This window comes from Pseudonaja textilis, chromosome 2 (genome assembly GCF_049901715.1).
Source record: "Pseudonaja textilis isolate UNSWEBS1 chromosome 2, rPseTex1.2, whole genome shotgun sequence".
NCBI lineage: Eukaryota > Metazoa > Chordata > Lepidosauria > Squamata > Elapidae > Pseudonaja > Pseudonaja textilis.
This window is the reverse complement of record NC_141991.1, coordinates 10,247,667-10,268,345: the sequence shown is the minus strand read 5'-3', so window position 1 is coordinate 10,268,345 and position 20,679 is coordinate 10,247,667. Positions and strand designations below refer to the sequence as shown.

The window sequence follows — 20,679 nt, the reverse complement described above, 5'->3', positions numbered from 1 at the left end:
ATTCAGTCACACACAGCTACACCGATTTGAGTTAAAGTTTACTTTAAGAAATAGCACAGTCCAATAAATGGTCCAGGTCATATACGTTTAACAGTCCAAAGAATATCCAATTACAAAGTCTTCTTACTGGTTGCCTTTGTTATTTACAGTAAATAAAGATATCAAAGTATAAGCACAGCGTAAATCTTAGATAACAACAGAATGTCTCCACTCCTCCCCCGTTAGGAATGTGGCAACCCCAAAACCCTTCCCCCCATGACTGCCACAGAGAAAGGAAGAAAAAGAATATATACTAAGCTTAATGAAAATGGCTACACATATGTCAATTTTGGGCTTGACATTTCGGGCTTCAAATGAGGGCCCTCCCTCATTTGAAAAGAAACCCCTGCAACAACATAAAATACACAAAGATTGAAATTAGGTTAAACACAATCATACAATGCACATTTTAACCTTCTCTGACACTCACAGAATTCAGTTTAGGCTTGTGTGGATATTTTTCATGGAATTTCCCCAACAATCTAGCAACATTTACTTTCCAGTTATTTACCCAAGTCGCTTGTGAAATTGGACAGCCTTTCCAATAAATTGAATATTGTAACTTCCCCCTGAAAATCCTAGAATCCAAATTTTTCTTAACTTCATATTGTTCATGCCCTGCAATGAACAAAGACTTCAGAGCTACACGTTCTGCTGGCCTCAATGAACAATCAACCAACGGCTTTAATAAACTACTATGAAACACCGGACATACTTTCCCCAATAACCTAAGGTGATTAAGTTTCACAGTTATTGGGTTTATTACTTTAATTATCTGAAAAGGCCCTATGAATTTTGGACTTAATTTCCTAGAAGGTAAGTGTAACTTCAAATATTTAATTGACAAATCAACTTTATCCCCTACTTTAAATTGTAGCTGCTGGGAATGGTGTTTGTCAGCTTGTATCTTTTGGATTTGTGATGCCTTATTCAAAGCTTTTTTTGTGTTTTCCCAAGACTCCTTAATTGCGTCCATCCAGTTACTGACATGGATGGTGGGGGGAGGGTCCCCTCAGCAGTTCAGGCATGGGAACTAACTCCATCCCAGTTTTAATTTGGAAAGGGGTTAACCCAGTACTACTATGTACAGCATTATTATAAGCAACCTCAGCAAACAGCAGCAAATCAGCCCAGTTGGTTGGTTGATAATTTACATAACATCTTAAATATTGTCCAATAATTTGATTCATTTTCTCACACAATCCATTAGTTTTTGTGTAAAATCCTAAGCTTAGACCTTGAGAGGATCCAATTGCTTTTATAAATTCCCTCCAGGATTCTGCAGTAAACTGAACCCCTCTATCAGAAATGATTCTGCGAGGCACTCCATGTAATTTATACATATGATTCACAAACATTTTGGATCATTTCCTAGCTGATGGTAGTCCTGGGCATGCAACAAAATGAGCTTGTTTGGAAAGTTCCCACTACAGTCTAAATTACTGTGTGCCCCCAACTGTCAGGTAAATCTACTATAAAATCCATCCCTATCTCCTCCTAAGGCCAGGATGGCTGTTCTACAGACTGTAATAATCCTGGAGGTTTTCCTGGTCTGGTTTTCCTTGTGGCACAAGTGGCACAACTCTTTACATAATCTTCAATGTCTTGCTTCATTTTTGGCCACCAAAACTGGTGTCTGAGCATGTGTAGGGTTTTTAAATACCCAAAATGTCCTGCTTGTTTTGAGTCATGACTTTTTTGAAGTGCATGAAATGTAAAGTTTTAGGGACATATAGTTTAGAACCCTTCCATGCTACACCCTCCCGCATAGTTAATAAACCCTTATTTTCTTGATACCAAGTATCTGTTGTTAATTCATTTTTCAACTTCCTGGTCATTTCTAATCTGTCTTTGATTTTGGGGAGTTGGGCTTGTGCCTTTTTGATTACTTGTACTGTCTCTTGAGAGGACGGTGGAATGATTGGGTGAAATATTTCTTCTTGCTTATTGTCAAATTGGGGCTTCCTAGACAGCATGTCTGCTAGTAGATTTTCCCCCCTGGGAGGTACTTCAATTGGAAATTGAACTTTTTGAAGTACTGAACCCAACTAACTTGTTTAGGAGAGAACTTCCTGGGCGTTTTAGAACTTCTAAGTTTTTATGATCTGTCCACACTTTGAACTGAATGTTACTGTCCTCTAAAAATTGTCTCCAAGTTTGTAAAGCCCAACGAATTGCATAAGCTTCTTTTTCCCATACAACCCACCTTTTTCAGTGTCTGTGAGTTTTTTGGACGTATGTTCACAGGATTGCAGATTTCCATTATCATTTTTCTGGACTAGAACTGCTGCCACTGCTACGTCGCTAGCATGTGCTTGCATTATAAAAAGGCAAAGCTGGGTCAGGGTGTTTTAGAAAGGGTTCCTGTGCGAAATGCCTTTTTAACAATTCAAAAGCTTTTTAGCATTCTAGAGTCCATTTAAAGGGTTGTCTGGGTTTTGCCTTAGTTGCTCCCCCACTCTCGGTTTTCAATAGTTCTGTTATTGATAATGCAATCTCTGCAAATGAGGGGATAAATTGCCGGTAGAAGTTTGCAAATCCCAGGAAGCTTTGCAGCTGTTTGCTATTCTTTGGGGGTTGCCAATCCAGGACAGCTTTCATTTTAGCTGGATCCATTTCTATCCCCTGATTTGAAATGCAGTAGTCAAGATAATCCAATGACTCTTTATGGAATTTGGATTTGGAAAGCTTCAGCTTTGCATCTAACAGTCTCTTAAATAATTTTCTCACTAACTTGAAGTGTTCTTCTAGAGTTTCCTTGTAAATAAGAATGTCATCTAAGTAGACCAGGACCCCTTTATACAGATGTTGATGTAAGACTTCATTTATGAGCTGCATGAAGATCCTGAGGCTCCTTGTAGTCCAAATGGCATTACCCTGAACTGAAAACTGCCTAACGGGATGTTGAAAGCAGTCTTCCATTCATCTCCTTCTCTGATGTGGATTCTGTAATACACTTCTCCATTCTAAGAATGTGGCTTGAGACTCCCTGGCTGTAGTTAATGACCGATTGATGAGCGGGTAAGGAAGGATTGTTTGGCCAAGCAGGTATCTTTCCATCCATTGAATATTTGTGCTTCCAGACCATTCACTCGGGGATTTCAGAAAGGACCCTAGCTGGCATGCAATATCTGCCATGATTGCTCTTATTCTGATGGTTTCCTGGGGAATTCATTGGGAGGCTTGCTTCTCAACCAGCAACTTAACACAAGGCCCCTCACAGAGTTTGCACTCAGGCCCCGGTGCCCCTGCATCTCATCCTTCTGCCATCTTCCCTGAGTCTTTATCTTTACCCAGGTAAATAGCCAGGGCTCAGGACCCTGAATAACAGCCCCTCTCTGGGATTATGGTTTTTAATGAGATCTGGAAAAATGTCAGGTTTCCAAGTGATGAAATCCATTTAAAGAGAAAAAAACAAAGTCCATCTTCCAAGACAATTTCTTTTATTTAGGAAAGCATCAAATTGGCAAAGTCCGTGGTAATTCTGGACCTGACTCAACCTGGAATTACCACACAATATCGGAAGTTAGAAACAACCCCCAAAAGTCATTCTCCAATAGAAGTAATTCAACATTGCTTGGTGTCATAAATCTCCACCTCAAGAGGCCCAAGCACGGATAGCTCATTTTCCCATGGGAAGAAACTACCTAGCCAAATCAACTGTGTCTATCGCCACTCCTCCCCAATTAGGAATGTGGCAAGCCCGAAACCCTTCCCCCATGACTGCCACAGAGAAAGTAAGAAAAAGAATACATACTAAGCCTAACTAAAATGGCTACACATGTGTCAGTTTCAGGCTTGACACTTTATCATCCCAGCTGATCAGCGCGGAAGAGCAGATTACCGCTCCTCAGCTGTGTTATTCCCCCGAAGTAACATAGCAGGTAAGGATTTTTGCATTGCTGTTCATGTGCGTGCGTGAAGGGCACAATCTCCGAACTAGTTGTTATACTGCAGCATCCCACCCCTGGAGCTTTTGCCCTTCCATTTTGTATGTGAGTTGGGGCTTGAGGCAGTTCTGACTGTATTTCAACAATAATGGTTGGATGATTCTAGAACAGTGGTGGCTAACCTTTTTGGGCTCCTGTGCCAGAACCCAGAAGGCAATGTAAACCCCCGCTTGACCCCTGTGCATGCATTCACATCCCTCCCGCCATCACACCCTTACCTGCACTGTGCCTCTAAACTGATTTTTGGTCCATTTGAGGCTTTTTTCAGCCTCTCAGAGGCTTGATGAAAGCCTCTGCAGCCTTCGCAGCCTGAAAAATAGGCCCATTTTGTCATTTCTGGTATTTATGGAAATAGTGGAAGTGATGAAAAGGGTCTATTTTTCGGGCAGCACGAGGCTTTCCTCAAAGCTCTAGGAGGCCGAAAAAGGCCTCAAACAGGCCAAAAATCAGCTGTGAGGTGCACACATGCACAGGGAGATAAGTTTGCCTAAGGCTTGCATTCCAGCACAAATGGCTCTGCGTGCCACCTGTGACACGCATGCCATAGGTTCGCCATAACGTCTCTAGGAGATGTGTGAAGTTTCAGGTATAAAATTGACCTCAATAGATGTGCTCTCCATTCTTGTTTGGGTTTGTATAAAACCTGACCAACAAGGAATCTGCTTGCTTCTATCACTTCCATTCTCAGTCAGGAGTGACAAAGCCTGCAGGCATGATGCTACCTGAAACTGCCCTTGTCCAGTACCACAAAAAGGAGGAAAAAGCACACGCACTTTCGGACATGTGACATGGAAAAGATTAGCCACAGTACAGTGCAGGAATGGGCATGTGGGCCCACATGATCATCAGAGCGAACCAGTTCACTCCCAGCTGATCTTTGGAGCTAGAGGTTCACCTGAACTGGTCCGAATTGGCAGAATCCCACCCATGAAAAGTTCCATATTCTTTTTGCCATTTTGACCCCCTGTTGTGGCCTCACCTTCACCCTGGCCGCCTGTTGACCCCAGAGTTTAGAGGTTGGTCTCTCCTTCATGCCATATCCAAAGATTGATTCAGGTGTTTTTGAGCTAACCTAAAACTTTGAAAATTTTGATGTACCCAAGCCATGACATGTTTTCAATTTGATATCTCATCAAAACCTTGTTGGTGAATATCTTTTCATTGGGACATCTTGGGAGGAACAGAAATGTCTCTGGAGAAGGAGAAGACCTGAGGAGGTTTCAAAGGCAGGCGGGTACTGCATTTGTTCTTCTGCCCTTCAGATGTGAAGCCTTGGCTTGAGTCTGGGTTAAGAAACCCCTGAAGGAAGAAGGTTTTGATTTCCACCACCTCTTCACATCATTGTTTCTTCAGAACAGATGCAAGGCTAGAGATGCTCTCGGGAACACAAGTTGTGTTGCTGCTTCTGCTGCCCCAGGCAGTCTTGTCGGGGCTCAAAGCCAAATGTTCCCAGACTCTGAGGAAGGATGAGCTGGACACAGGAAACCATTATAAGCCAGGAGAATTTCTCATTGGTGGCATAGGCTCTGCAACAAAGGCTGACTTTGAATACCTAAGCTTCAATACATTTCCTTTAACTGTATTATTTATGTAAGTCAAATTTCCTGCATTGCATGAGAGACACTCTATTCCTCTCTGACTTCTAAAGTTTCAGCCTCCTCCCTTACAATGAATGGTCCCTTTGATCTGTGAACTTTTCTGTCTTTCTGTCTCGTTTTGTCCTTGGGGAACCATTTTCCACTCTGCAGCTGATGTGCCTGGTCTGAAATTCACAAATAAATCATCAGAAGAGATCTTTTCCTTTTCTGGACTTTGAAAAACAAAATCCATTTTTCTTCATATCCTCTGAACACAGCTGGACTGTGGATGGAGAAGAGAAAATTGTTCTTCTCTTCTGCTCCTTCTTTGCTCCATTCAAGGGGTCAACACAGATACAAAAATGCAAGACTGTTGTATTTAACTCTGCAGTAATACAGAGAAATAACTGTAGTAATTTTTATTCTGATCCAGAATTCACTAAGTAAAAGGAAGAATCCCAGGTCACAACTGATTTTCCATACATGTGTGAAACTCAGTTGGGATCTCTGAACAATGAATTAGAAAAGAGGGATTTGGTATATAATAAATGCAAAAATATATTTTTATTCCTTCCTTTTCTTTTCTTGTTAGAATTCAACTTTTATTCTACATTATTTTTTATTAAATATCAAAGAAAAATAAGTCAAAGTTAATAATAACTAGATTACTTCAGACACGAAGCATTCATCATCTTAAAATAAAATATGTTGAAAGACTCCCATTTAAATACTAGAGGCATTTTTTGGAAACAATCCATTCAAATATATAATGAAATGCTCTCAAAAGTCTCAGTCTTGGGTGGATTAAAATATTATTGTTCCAAAACAATATGCTTTCCACTGATTTTGTTGCAATGTATTCATACTTTCAGGAGAGGAGCAAGAGAGCACTGGAAATTGCTGTCCTTCCTTATCGCTATCCAAGAAATCAACCAGAGTCCCAATATTTTGTCCAATGTCACCCTGGGTTATAACATCTATGACAATTATTTCAGTGCACAAATGACTTCAGAGGCTTTGCTGGACCTGCTTTCGGAGGGGGAGGCCAATGTCCCCAACTACAGCTGTGGAAGGCAGAGAAACACAGTAGCCATTCTTGAAGAGGCTGATACCGACATCTCCATCCAGATTTCAACACTATTAAGCACCCACAAAATCCCACAGGTGTGTCTTAGCTGAAAAGATGTATTTTTAGTCATGCAACATCCAGGCTCTTTTACATCTTCTATTCCAAAAAAAGAGCAAAGTTCTAGTATAAAAGGTAATATTTCCCTTCGCACATACATTCTAGTCATTTCTGGCCCCTAGGGGGTGGTGCTCATCTCCGTTACAAAGCCAAAGAGCCAGCACTGTCCAAAGACATATCCATGGTCATGTGACCAGCATAACTAAATGCTGAAGGTGCATGGAATGCTGTTACCTCCCCACCAAAGTGGTCCCTATTTTTCTCCTTGCATTCTTACATGCTTTCTACATGCTAGGTTGGCAGAAGCTGGGACAAGTAACAGAAGCTGACTCTGTTACGTGGTGCTAGGGATTTGAACCACCGAACTGCCAACTTTTCTGATCGACAAGCTCAGTGCCTTAGCCACTGAGCCACCATGTCCCTTTCTAATATTGGAATTGTATAAAGTAAGGATGAACGTTCTATCGAATGGGAGACAAGAATCTGAGCAGACATATATCCCCTGCATGGCATTCTTAATACAGATTTTGCATGTCTACTGGCCATTTGCAAGAACAAATTGCTACACTGAAGCGAGAAGAGAAGCAATGTAAAATCAAAATGACCAGGGAATTCCTACAAAAGTTCCTTTATTGCATGGAGTGGACAATTCCTCCATTAGGTCTAGATTTTTGGTTTTATCTGTCTCCAATAAAATAAACTTTCCTTTCCTTTTTAGATCAGTTATAGTTTTATCTCCCAGATTCTGAGTGATAAAACTCAGGTTCCTTTCTTCTACCCAATGCTCCCTGCCGAAGGAATCCAGAACCCAGGGATGGTGAAGTTAGTCCTCCATTTCAGATGGACCTTGGTGGGTCTCCTTGCTCCAGACACTGAGAACGGACAAAGGTTCATGAAGACACTGTCTTCCATGCTGATAAAGAATGGCATTTGCCCAGTTTTATCACAAACCTTTCCCCCAGATCTTCAAAAAGTATTCATAGACATATATCTATACCAAAATTGGAGAAAGGTGAAGGTCTTTTTTTATGGCGCAGACATGAATACATTCAATATAGGGTTTGTAATTATGGATCATATATTTGAACGTCTTACTGAACCTCTTAGAGGAAAACTCCTGATCACCACAACCCGTTGGGACTTCATGTCCAGTATTTACTGGGCAGGCGATTACTTTCCCACTCAAGGCATCCATAGTATCTTTTCCTTTCTTATGAAGAAAAATCAAATCATAAAGTATGATGGATATCTGTTGTTGGATTCCACCATGGAAGTCCTTGCAAAAAACTCTTTCCTGTGTTCTTACACTAAGGATGCCTTTTCGGTGAAAGTCTGGAGACGGTGCAGGGAGAGAGAAGAACTGGAGGTTCTGAGGAAAGAAGAGATGGATCCGATCCTGGCTCTGGACAGCTATTTCATTTACAACACAATCTGGGCTGTGGCAAGGGCCGTCAATGCTGCTTATTTATCCAGATCCAGGAGGACAACATATAAAGGGGGTCCAAATGTGAAAAATCAAATGCTGAAACCATGGCAGGTATTTCTTCTCTATCGCACATCTCTCCAAGGCAGCTGAGAATCATTTTCATAATTGTAGAAACTGTGTAATGATTCTGATGGCTAGTAATAACTTATTTTGAAAATAAAATTAAAATTTCTATTGTTCTCCTTTTTGCATTTGTTTCACCCTGCTTATTTCCTTTGTAATTAAAAGATTCATTTTTAATAGCTTCTTGGTAAATCTATTGTTCGGCCTCCACCTCTTTGTTCTTGGACTCTTTTCTTTACAAGCAGGAGCATTTCTGTGCCCCGCACACATAGTCTAAGAAAGTGTGATGTGCATATTAAGCAGCCAAAAACTTGTCTCAAAGTACCAAGGGTGCTTTTTCTTTTTTTTTCTTTTTTTAAATAAACTTTATTAATTTTACTTTTTTTTAAAAAAAGACAACAACACAGCTATAAATTATATACAACAAAGAGACGCACCAGTCTTGGCGTAAGCCAGAGGGAAAGAAAGGAAAGTTTGAGAGAGGAAAGAGGAAAGGGAAGAGAAGGGGGAAAAGTGGGGAAAACAAAGGTAGGAAAGACAATTATAATAAAACCATATTTTGTGACTGTCAGTAAGGTCTTTTCTTCTTCAAAGCTATCGTGGCCTTAGTCTTCTTAGCGGTGAACTATCTTTGATTAAGCCAAATATACAAAGGATTCCAATTGCTAGAATAAATTGAAGATTCTTTATTTTTAATGCTTGGGTTAGATTGTCCATTTCTGCACATTGTAAAATTTTCTGAATGACCATAAGTTCAGTGGGGATGGAAGGTAGTTTCCAGCACTGGGCAAATGCCAGTCTGGCGCGGTTAAGATATGGATTGTAATATACTTTGATTTTTGGATATTCGTTTATCAAAAATTCCTAGAAGGAAGGACTCGGTTTGTACTCAATCTGTTCCATGGTTATTTCCTCTAGCCAGTGCCTAATTTTTTGCCAATACTTCTGGGTTTCCTTGCATGACCACCACATGTGGAAGAAGGTACCTTCTATGTTTTGACATTTCCAACACTTGGGGCTCGTGTTGGGGTGCATCTTGGCCAATCTCGAAGGAGGCAGGTGCCATCTATAAAACATTTTATATAAGTTTTCTTTATAAGCTGCTGATTTCGTGATCTTAATGTTCCTGTTCCAGACCTTTTCCCATTCTGCTAGGGTAATGCTCCGACCCACATTTCTGCTCCACGCAATCATATTTCCCTTGACAATTTCTTGTTCCAGTTCTGTTTCTAATAAATATTTGTAAAATTTAGATATTTTTTTTTACTTGGTCCTAATAGAATTTTGTCTAGAGTCTGTAATTTATTGTAGATTCCAAATTCTTTAATGTCTTGTTTGTATTTACTATGAATTTGAAGGTACACCCACTGATCAATTATAAATCCTCGTTCTTGTAATTCTTGTCGTGTTTTTAACTTTCCTTGTAGGTCTAATAAATTTTCATACTTAATCATTTTGGTTATATCCAAATTATTAGGGTGTACTATCGCTTCCATTGGAGACAGCCAAATCGGTATTTTTAGATAAAGTTTTTTACGTACTTTTTCCAATTAGTTAATAAAGCGTCCCTAATAAGATGCCTATGGAAATATGATTGCCTGGGTTTCCCTGATTCCCACAGAAAGGCATGCCATCCTTTCTGCATATCGTGGCCTTCTAATACTAGTGTTCTTTTGTTGGTTAGGTTTACCCAATCCTTTATCCATAGTAAGGTGGCTGCCGTATGGTATATTTCCCAGTTTGGCAAGGCTAACCCTCCTCTGCTTTTCAAATCTTGTAGGGCTTTTACGTTAATCCTAGCTTTTTTCCCTGCCAAATGAAATTCAATGTTATCTTGTTTAGTTCCATAAAAAATTTTTATTTAGTTTGATTGGAATTGTCTGGAATAAATATAGAAATTTTGGCAGAATATTCATCTTAATCAAAGCAATCCTGCCCAATAAGGAAAGTTGTAACTTGCTCCAGAAATCCAAGTCTTTCTTAGATTGTTGAAGAAGTTTGTCATAATTATTTTCTTTTAACGATTTACTTTGTGGAGTTAGCCAAATTCCTAAGTATTTAATTTTTTTTGTCACCTGTATTCCCATTGTTGTCTCTAGCTTTTTATTCTGGTCTCCTGTTAAATTTTTAGTCATTAATTTTGTTTTTCCCCTGTTTATTTTAAATCCATGACTTCTCCAAATCGTTCTAGTTCTTCTAATAAGTTGTGTCCTTTTTCTATAGGCTCCTCCAGAAAAAAACCAAATCATCAGCGAAAGCCTGTAGTTTATATTCTTCTGATTTGATCCTCAGACCTCTAATTCTCAAATTTTGCCTAATGTACGTCAGAAGAGATTCTAGGGCGAATATGAAAAGCAGAGGGGAGAGAGGGCAACCCTGTCTTACCCCTTTTCTATTTTTATCGGGCCAGTTTGTTCCCATTTATTAGAATGTTTGCCTGTTGAGTGTGGTAAATTGTTGTGATGACATTTTCAAATCTGGTGCCAAGATTCATATTATATATTTTTGAATTAAGAAATGCCAATTTAAATTGTCGAATGCTTTTTCAGCATCCAAGAACATAAATGCAAATTGTTTTTCGGGTGGGCTTCATAGTATTCTGAAATGTCTATCACTGTTCTTAAATTATTCTTAATTTGTCGAAATGGGAGAAATCCATTTTGATCTTCATGGATATAAGTGTTTAAAACCTGTTTTAATCTATTAGCTATTATAGAAGAGAATAATTTGTAATCTGCATTCAGGAGCGAAATTGGTCTATAATTATTAATAAGTCTGTGGTCTAGGTCCTCCTTCGGGATCAGCGAAATTAAGGCTCCCCTCCACGAGTCCGGCATCTTGGCTGCTAAGAGTACCTCATTAAAAACATCCAGCATCAGTGGTCCAATTTGTTCTATGATAATTTTGTAAAGTTCTACCGGTATCCCATCCGGTCCAGGTGCTTTATTGTTACTTTGCTTCTCTATTGCTGACTTCAGTTCGGACCATGTTATTTTTGATTTAATAATTCTATCTCTTCCTCTCCAATTGCTTTATCATTCGCTTCCTCCAGGTATTTCATTATTTTATCCTCAGAGACTTCTTCTTTTTTGTATAATTTCTCGAAGTAATTAAAAGTAATCTCTTTTTCTTCTCTATCTCCTCCTGCATATTGCCCCCTCATCCATTAATTGGTGTATCAATCTTTTTCTTTCGTTTTCTTAAGTTTGTGGGCTAACCATCTCCCTGGTTTGTTTGCATGCTCAAAGTAGATTTGTTTAGTCATTTTCAGACTAATCTCCAATTTTCTTGTTCCAGTAAATTTAATTTGTGTTTAGTTGTTATTAACTGGTTCTGTATTCTTTGGTTTTTGGGGTTCTTTTGTAATTGGATTTCTAAATCTTTAATTTCTTGTTGTAGATTACTTTGTTGGGCATACTTTCTTTTATTTCTCATAGCATTGTAAGAGATTGTTATTCCTCTTATAAATGCCTTAAATGTGTCCCATATATTTTGTTTGAAGTTAGATCATTATTATTTTCCTTTAAGAAGAAGTTCAGTTCTTCTTTCAGTTTATTAATATATTCTTCTTCTTTTGTTAAATGAGTGTTAAAAGTCCATCTTTTCTTTGGTTTTCCTCTACCTCTCCAGGTTATTTGAATTGGATTGTGGTCAGCCCAGTCATTTGGTAAGATTTAGCTATCTTTGATTTCATTAATCAATTCACCGTTTATCCAAGCCATATCTATTCTTGTCCAAATTTTGTGCGGGTTAGAATAATAAGTAAACTGTTCTTTTTGGGATTTAATTTTCTCCAGATATCTACCAAATTCATTTCATTCAACATATCCTTACATGGCTTAGAAAATTCTCTATTCCCTTTTTGTTCTTACTCCTATTACTATGATCCTTCCGGTAGTCAGCAATAGAGTTAAAATCGCCAATCAGAATAATATTACCATTTTGAATTCTGTTATTTTTGATGGAGATGTTTAAAAAATTTACCTTGATCATCATTTGGGGCATAGATTACTACCAGTAAGAGTGTAATGCCATTAATCGAGATTTGTACTACCAGCGTTCTTCCTTCAGGGTCCGCCCAGATTAACTCCGCTTTTAAGTCATCTCTCACATAGATTGCGATGCCTTTCTTTTTGTGTTTATCTGCTGGTGCTGTAAATAATTTTCCCAGTTTCGGACACTCTAGGAATTTCTCCTCACTTTTCCTAACGTGTGTTTCTTGTATGCAAATTATATCAACATTTTGTTTTATTAGTTTGGTTAGAGTCCTTTTCCTTTTAGCTCTTGAATTTAGGCGTTTATATTAATGGAAAGAATTTTCTTTCCTTCGTCCATTACTTAAGTCTGCCTCGCTTTTGTCTCGTAATTCTACGGCTCTCTTCTTGTGGTTGATATGGAGTTGTTTCTTCTCTTTCTCGATGTAAGTTGTCTTTCCCTTGAATTTGGACAAATCCTTCTTCTTTGTTACTATGGCGGTTACGATCCTCCTGCATATTTCTTTGGATTTTCTCCCTAGTGAGTTGATCCTCCGTGGTTGTTAGCTGTTCTAGGAAGTTTTGTGCTTGTTCAATTGAGTCTATTTTAATTTTTCTTCCCTTCCACGATATTAGCATCCCTTCTGGGATTAGCCATTTAAATGAGATTTCGTTTTTATTTAAGTAATTAGCTAAAAATTTATATTCTTGCCTCATGGCCCTCACTTTACTTGGAATCTGCTTAAGAATTATAATCTCTTTGCCCTTATATAATATTCTCTCATCTCTGGCCTTTCTATATATTAGGTCTCTCATGCATCTTCTTGAAAAACGGATATGGATCTCCCTTGGGCAATTGTGACGCCTTGCATAGCTGGTATTCACCCTATAGATTTCATCAAATTCCTTGAGTAATTCATCTTTCTCTTTTTCTACTAGTTCAGCCAACAAACCTGCCATTAATTGTTCTAATTCTTCATTTTTGGATTCCTCCACATTTTGGAACCTTAAGTATGCAGCTGCTCTGTCCATCTCAAGTTGGACCAAGGAATCTTCCATTTCTTTATTAACATTTTTGAAATCTTCCTCAGTCCTTTCTAGGTTCCTCTCCACTTGTTCCGTCCTGTTCTCTATTTCTTTTATTTTTAATTCAGTTCTTTCCATGACCAATTGCATTGTCCCAACCCTATCTTCAACTCTCTGTATATCTGCTCTCATCTCCTCTTTTAATTTACCCATTTCTTCCTGCAGTTCGCTAATATCTGCTCTGGTCTCATTATGATTCCTAATCATAATCTCCTGCATTCTAGACATCGATTCTTGCATTGATTCTTGCAGGGATAATAATGTCACTTGTAAGTTGGCATTCGTAACAGTGGTTGTTTTTCTCCTTTCAAGGTCTCTTCTATAGTTTTCTGCGTTGTTGGGGAGGCAGATGCCAGAGTTGTCAACAAGGTCTGATTGTTCTTCCTTCCTGTTTTCAGGGCCGTGGTTGTTGTGGAAGTCATCTCTGCTAAGATTTGTTTTTTGCAATTGGACAATGTTAAGAATATTATCCCAAATCACCATTCGATGTAATAGCCCTTTAAGTGTGATTACAAATCTATTTGCTATGCTTACACCCCAGATACTTTTAGCTCTCTTTCTTTGGCCCAATCTATCATTCAGGCAAATTAAATTCCAATTCAATAGAGTGTTATCAGTTACTATACAATACTATACAATAGGTGCTATACAATAGAATGAAATCAAATATTATGTATTATGTATTATTCTCTATATTAAATTCAAATACCAGAGTTAATTGTATTTTACCCCTAGTAAATCATACTTGTTTAAAGCATACAACCAACTCTAGAATTTCTCACTCTATATATACTTTTGTCCTATAGTATATATAAATATTTAAGATTCCATTCTATCTGAGACAACCCTATTAACAATCCTTAAGATTTTTATATATCCAAGAGAGTCTAATCTGTAAACCCTAATACCTGTAACAAGCAGTTTGGCTTTATACTTTATACTTTATCCTTGTATTTTTAACTATTATAAAAAAAAAAAAGAAAGACCAGAGAGAAAGGGAGAGAGAGAAAGAGTGCCAGAGGAAAGGGGTCTTTCCAATTTTAGGAAATCACTAAGCACGTATCTGTAGGATTAGTTCCATAGAAAAACAAGTCTGAGTTAGGGCTGGCATTTAGTCTTTTAGTCTCTCCTCCTGGGCGCACCAAGGAAACAGGGGGAGGAAGTGCTGACTAATTGCTGATCAGCGATCAGTCTTGGCCAGGCTTCCGTCTGTCTCCTCCTTTTTCTTCCCTCCTCTTCTCCCCCTCTGCCAGCAACCGTCAATCCACCGTCACTTTGGGTATCCACCTCAGATTAATCACTTTAAAAATCAGTTTTTGTAGACAATAATGCTAAGAGGAAAGGATCTTGCATATAAAAGTCAGTGCGACGTTTTCCGGCTCTCCACCTCTCGCTCTGCCCTCCTTCACAGCCAAAAACCAAAATCCTCTCCTAGGCTTCCAGCGTTCTCAAGCACTGATCCTGGATGGCAATCCACTTCCGAGTTTCTTAAATTCCCACCGCCTTTTCTCTCCTCAGCAACGCTCCAATCCACACTTTCACTCTGAGTGTCGAGCCACTCTAAACGCGTTTATCCCCATTCACTTTTCAAACTGCTTTTCTAGCCGCTTGTCTCCAGCTTCCCCCTGTTACTCACAATGAAACAGGGAGAATCGGACCGATCACTCTCACGGCTTTGTAATCCTTCTGCCCTTTTCCGCTCAGACCCTTCAGACTGTCACTTTTGCTTCATCAGTTCAGTGGCAGACCGGACTTTGGAGCCGCCATTAGCTGGCAGCTGGCTCAATCGCGCTGGTCTCAGAGGCTCTTCCTTCGTTGCTGGGGAGTTGCCTTCCCCAAACAGCAACCCGGGGTCCTCTATTCTGACACGAAGCTCTACGGGTTTCGTGTATCCACTGGGGATCCCTCCAAATGCGAGAAGAGGTGTTCGAAAGCCCCAGCTGGGCTTCTCCACCTCTGGACGTCCCTGTCCTGCCACCGGAAGTCGAACCGCACATAAAGTACCTCGAACCGCACATAAAGTTCTTACACTAAGGATGCCTTTTCGGTGAAAGTCTGGAGACGGTGCAGGGAGAGAGAAGAACTGGAGGCTCTGAGGAAAGAGGAGATGGATCCGATCCTGGCTCTGGACAGCTATTTCATTTTCAACACAATCTGGGCTGTGGCAAGGGCCGTCAATGCTGCTTATTTATCCAGATCCAGGAGGACAACTTATAAAGGGGGTCCAAATGTGAAAAATCAAATGCTGAAACCATGGCAGGTATTTCTTCTCTATCGCACATCTCTCCAAGGCAGCTGAGAATCATTTTCATAATTGTAGGAACTGTGTAATGATTCTGATGGCTGGTAATAACTTATTTTGAAAATAAAATTTAAATTTAAATTTCTATTGTTCTCCCTTTTGCATTTGTTTCACCCTGCTTATTTCCTTTGTAATTAAAAGATTCATTTTTAATAGCTTCTTGGTAAATCTATTGTTTGGCCTCCACCTCTTTATTCTTGGACTCTTTTCTTTACAAGCAGGAGCATTTCTGTGCCCCACACACATAGTCTAAGAAAGTGTGATGTGCATATTAAGCAGCCAAAAACTTGTCTCAAAGTACCAAGGGTGCTTTTTCAAGGGGCAACTGGACTTTCTTGTTTTTCTTTGAAGATGTTTAGCTTCTTCTCCAAGAAGCTTCTTCAACTCTGACTGGATGATGGGAATGGAAGGATTTCTATTCTTTACATATAGCTAGTCATTTGCATTATTTCAGAGAGTCGTTGAGTCCACTTGGAGATTACCTAAGCATGCTGAAGCTTGGTCAGAATGCGAAGTTTAGAAGGAGCAACATTGAAGACTGTTACATTAAATAACAAGATAAATAGCATTTAAAAAACGGTTGCTAGAATTGTGTATGTCTAGTATGACAAAAAGAAAGGGATGACCTGATAGCAGTGTTCCAATTTCTCAGGGGTTGCCACAAAGAAGAGGGAGTCAAGCTATTCTCCTAAGCACTTGAGAACAGGACAAAAAGCAATGGGTGGAAACTAATCAAGGAGAGAAGCAACTTAGAACTAAGGAGAAATTTCCTGACAATTAGAACAATTAATCAGTGGAATAACTTGCCTCCAGAAATTGTAAATGCTCCAACACTGGAAGTTTTTAGGAAGAGATTGGATAACCATTTGTCTGAAATGTTATAGAGCTTCCTGCCTAAACAGGGGGTTGGACTAGAAGACCTCCAAGGTCCCTTCCCACTCTTCTCTTCTCCATGCCAAGTGGTGCATTTATCACCTCAACTGCAGAGGTTCATAAGCACAACCTGCTAGTAGAGCAAAGGCCACATTGTCATCCCCAAAGTGAGCAAAACATTTTCTCCTCCTGTCTGCCCATTGACCAATTGTTAACAGGATTGTTTCTGTGTGGGAGCTTTGATTTAATTTTGGCTTCACTGGCAAAACTCCTTCAGAATGCTTGTGCATATCCATTTCCTTCAGAGTTTTTAATTTCACATCATCAGCTCATCCATTGGTTTTGCAACTCTGCAGTGACAATTATGAAAGGGAAGAGGTGGCCTCTGTTCACCATCCTTTTCATTTTGCTTCCTTTTAACAAGAGTTTTATTCTATATTCCTCAGTACGGATCCTTCATTCCAGCTCAAATGTAGACGGCTTTCCAGAGAACTTTCTGATTCTATGTAAGATTGCTCATTTTCTCTTCCATTCCAGCTTCATCGTTTCCTTCAAACCTCTCAGTTTTATAATAATTGTATTGATGGGGTATATTTGAATGAGAATGGATTGCTGGTAGCAGACCTGGACATTGTGAACTGGATGATTTTCTCCAATATGTCTGTTAGCAAAGTGACTGTCGGGAGTCTAGAAAGGCAGGGATCCTTGGATTTCAAGTTGGTGATCAAGCCGAATGCTACTGCAAAGATGGAAATGCTAAACAAGGTGGGGAAAAGACTTTATTCTATCCTTTCTGAAGGTCTTACCAAGAGGATTGCAGAGTTGGGGCAGGAATGTCACCTCAGTTCTCTGAGAGGTAACCTATGCATTGGTTACATGTTCAGGGGTCTGAGAAAAATATCCTTAATGATTCCAGTTAAGTGTCTATCAGTTATCTGCGAGGAAGCAAGATTTTAATCATTGGGCAACATGAATCATGTCTGGACTAGAAGACCTCCAAAGTACCTTCCAACTCTGTTTTTCTGTATTCTGTAAAAATTGTGTGTGAGAATTGATAGAAAGGAGGATAAATAGGCAACAAGCAGCCAAATAGCCAAATCAGTTGGATGCGCTCCAAGGTTTTTTTTTTTTAAGACTTCAAATTGAGCACAGCTAAGCCTTGGAGATCCCCAACTTTTCTTTTTACCTTTTAAAGAAATACAATAAATCATGTTTTGGATGTTATTTCTTTTCTTCTCACTGCTCAGCCCCTGCCTCCTTCCAGATGTGTAGAAAGCTGCCCGCCTGGATTTATGAAGGTGGCTCAGGAAGGGAAGCCCATCTGCTGTTACAACTGTCATCCATGTGCAGAAGGAACCATCTCCACCATGGAAGGTAGGTGATGGCAGGAGAAAGTATTTGGGGGGAGAACAATGACCCTGACATTTTCCATGAGCATGCATTTTTGAAGACTTGGCCAGTGGGACTCATCCCTTTGAATCTTGATCAAAGATGCATTTATTTCATACTGATTTATAAGACACTAGCTCAATACCTGTACTTTGCTACAAACTAGGTGCTCAGGCTTAGCTTTTGGGGAGGAAAATAAGGGGAAGAAACTCTGCCTCTGCCTACCAGCATCCAATGTTATTCATCTGGCTAGTGTCCTGTCAGTGTGTGAGAGAGTTGAGGGCTGTTTGGAAATTGAAATAGTATTTGATGTGAGAGCAAGAAGGAGACAGCAAGAAGCCTGGGCATGGCTTAGCTCAACTGTTCTGTACTAAAGCTCTTGGTGCTTTGAAACTGAAACTGAAACTCCTCTCCTCTGCTTGTGTTTTGCATTTGGAACAGATTTCTTTTCAGGTGGTGAGAGAGAATAGAGATCCTTAGCATCAGAGCGTGTTAATAATAATATAGGAAATACTAATGCTTTGATGGTCATTTTGAAAAATCCTTTCCTAGTGAGCACCTGGAAACCAAGGAGAACATTCATGCCAAATTTCAAGTTTGTAGGCTTTATGGTTCTTTAGATTTTGTGGTGATGCATGCGTGGTATTTCACTGATATATTATCTTGGAGGTTAATCTGGTATTCTGGTCAAGTAAACTGGGTTACAAATTATGAATAAAGATACAGGATAAGTAAGGGTTGAATACTATGAGACAGACGATATCTCTTGTTCTTCATCTTTTACCTCACATCTTCCATGTTTCCATGTTTTATTGCTCTGTATAGTGAGTTTCTTTTTCTGATTCCAGTGTATATTGTTTGAACCTTGATTGGATCTTTGGAAGAGGATTGATCAGATTGTCCCAAGATCCCTCTTTGGTGGGAACCATTTTTATGGGCAGCCACAATTAGAGTTTCCAATTTCCTCACAACCCAAGAGTCACAAAACTATCTTGGCTGCTTCCAGACACTAATGAAATCTCTCTTGTGCATCTTCCATTCTCTACTTCTTGCTATGATCACAAGCCAGATTAAAGCACCCACACATGAACTAACTTAGCAAATCAGAATAGAGCTGGATGCATTTTATTAAAGGACATGTTAAAGGGAGATCCTACTCTTGCTCTTTTTCAGATGCAGAAAAATGTACCCAATGTCCAGAAGACCAACATCCAAACATCAGTCGAGTTCACTGTAATCCCAAGATGCAAAGCTATCTTTCTTATAAGGAAAATCTGGGGATTATCCTGACTGCCATTGCCTTATTCCTCTCTTTAATGACAGGCTTTGGCTTGTGGATCTTCATTAAATTTCTGGAAACACCAGTGGTCAAAGCCAACAACCGGGACCTCTCCTACATTCTCCTGATCTCTGTCCTGCTTTCCATCTTGACTTCCTTCCTATTCATGGGTCGGCCAAGGAGAGTGACCTGCCTCCTCCGACAAACAGCCTTCAGCATTATATTTTCAATTGCCATTTCTTCAATCTTGGCCAAAACGATCACGGTGGTGTTAGCCTTCTTGGCCACAAAACCAGGGAATAAAGTGCAGAGATGGCTGGGGAAGAAATTGGCCAACTCCATTGTCCTTTCTTGTTCTGGCCTCCAAGTTATCATCTGCAGCATCTGGTTGGGAACTTTCCCCCCATTCCCTGACTCTGACATGCATTCTCAACCTAAAGAGATCATCCTACAATGCAATCAAGGTTCTGTCTCCATGTTTTATGTTGCCCTCGGGTACATGGGCTTACTCTCTGCTGTCTGCTTCACCGTGGCTTTCCTGGCCAGGAATCTCCCTGGGGCCTTCAATGAAGCCAAGCTGATCTCCTTCAGCATGCTGGTCTTCTGCAGTGTCTGGGTGTCCTTTGTGCCAGCCTATCTGAGCACCAAAGGGAAATACATGGTGGCTGTGCAGGTCTTTTCTATTTTAGCATCCAGTGCTGGCCTGCTGGTCTGCATCTTCAGCCCCAAATGTTACATTATCATTTTTAGACCAGATCTGAATACCAAAGAATATTTGATGTCAAAATAAAATTAAAAATGACTTTTACAAATCTATTATTCTTTTCAAAAATGTCATTTAGTAGGCTTGATTAACAGGTTTTGATCATTTAATGTTTATTTGTTTATTAAAGTTAAATACTGCCCATCTTGGCTTGATGACTCTAGGCAGTTTACAATCAAGAAAAAGGAAGAAAGATTAAAAGAATAAATAGTACCACTGACATTGGTTTAAAATTGACAAGTAAGGGAAGGCACAGAACAAGATGCACATGGAGAGGATGTATTCCTCCTATTCCTAACGCTATTCCTATTTCTATTCCTCTACAGTCCTAAAGAAACTGATAACAATACCTGTTTAGTCACAATAGTGTGGGTGAAATCAGCTTCCAGATGAATGGGACTGTTTAGTAGGCAAATTGAGACTCTAAAGCCATGGTGGCGAACCTATGGCTCATCTGCCACAGGTGGCAAGCAGAGCCATTTGTGCAGGCATGCGAGCCCCAGGCAAACTTACTTCACTGCACATGCATGCACCTCCCAGCTGGTCTTCGGGATACAAAAAGAAGATGTAGCTTTTCCCCAGCCCCTCCCTTCTCTAGTGACCGGTCTGTTTTCAGCATACCAGAGCTTGACCAGATGTTTTGAGTAATCTGAGATTTTTGAGGGGTAATCTGCATATTCCTCAGGGTGCCCTACCATGGGATGCAGGTACA

General features: G+C 39.7%; 1 protein-coding gene across 6 annotated transcripts; it reads left to right on the top strand.

Annotated features, from left to right (window-relative positions):
* The first annotated feature begins 580 nt into the window (after positions 1 to 580).
* On the top strand, positions 581 to 20,240 carry LOC148126700 (vomeronasal type-2 receptor 26-like). 6 transcript variants are annotated; one of them, XM_087928286.1, is made up of 5 exons: positions 581 to 855; positions 6,562 to 6,730; positions 8,065 to 8,289; positions 17,784 to 17,910; positions 19,099 to 20,240. In XM_087928286.1, exons 2-5 carry the CDS (start codon positions 6,569 to 6,571, stop codon positions 19,992 to 19,994), a joined length of 1,410 nt encoding a protein of 469 aa, XP_087784412.1. In that variant the 5' UTR covers positions 581 to 855; positions 6,562 to 6,568; the 3' UTR covers positions 19,995 to 20,240. The 6 variants fall into 6 exon arrangements, with proteins under 6 accessions (XP_087784412.1, XP_087784411.1, XP_087784410.1 ...); XM_087928285.1 differs by lacking the exon at positions 8,065 to 8,289 and adding an exon at positions 15,397 to 15,621 and having other exon boundaries at positions 6,439 to 6,730; XM_087928284.1 differs by having other exon boundaries at positions 6,439 to 6,730.
* The last annotated feature ends 439 nt before the right edge of the window (positions 20,241 to 20,679 follow it).

What these genes read in the sequence shown, in the direction of transcription:
- LOC148126700 (XM_087928286.1), top strand. Translation starts at nt 6,569, where the DNA reads ATGACTTCAGAGGCTTTGCTGGACCTGCTTTCGGAGGGGGAGGCCAAT. An exon ending in GCACCCACAAAATCCCACAG is followed by an intron (nt 6,731 to 8,064) that starts GTGTGTCTTAGC and finishes TCTTACACTAAG; the next exon opens with GATGCCTTTTCGGTGAAAGT. An exon ending in AACCATCTCCACCATGGAAG is followed by an intron (nt 17,911 to 19,098) that starts GTAGGTGATGGC and finishes GCTCTTTTTCAG; the next exon opens with ATGCAGAAAAATGTACCCAA.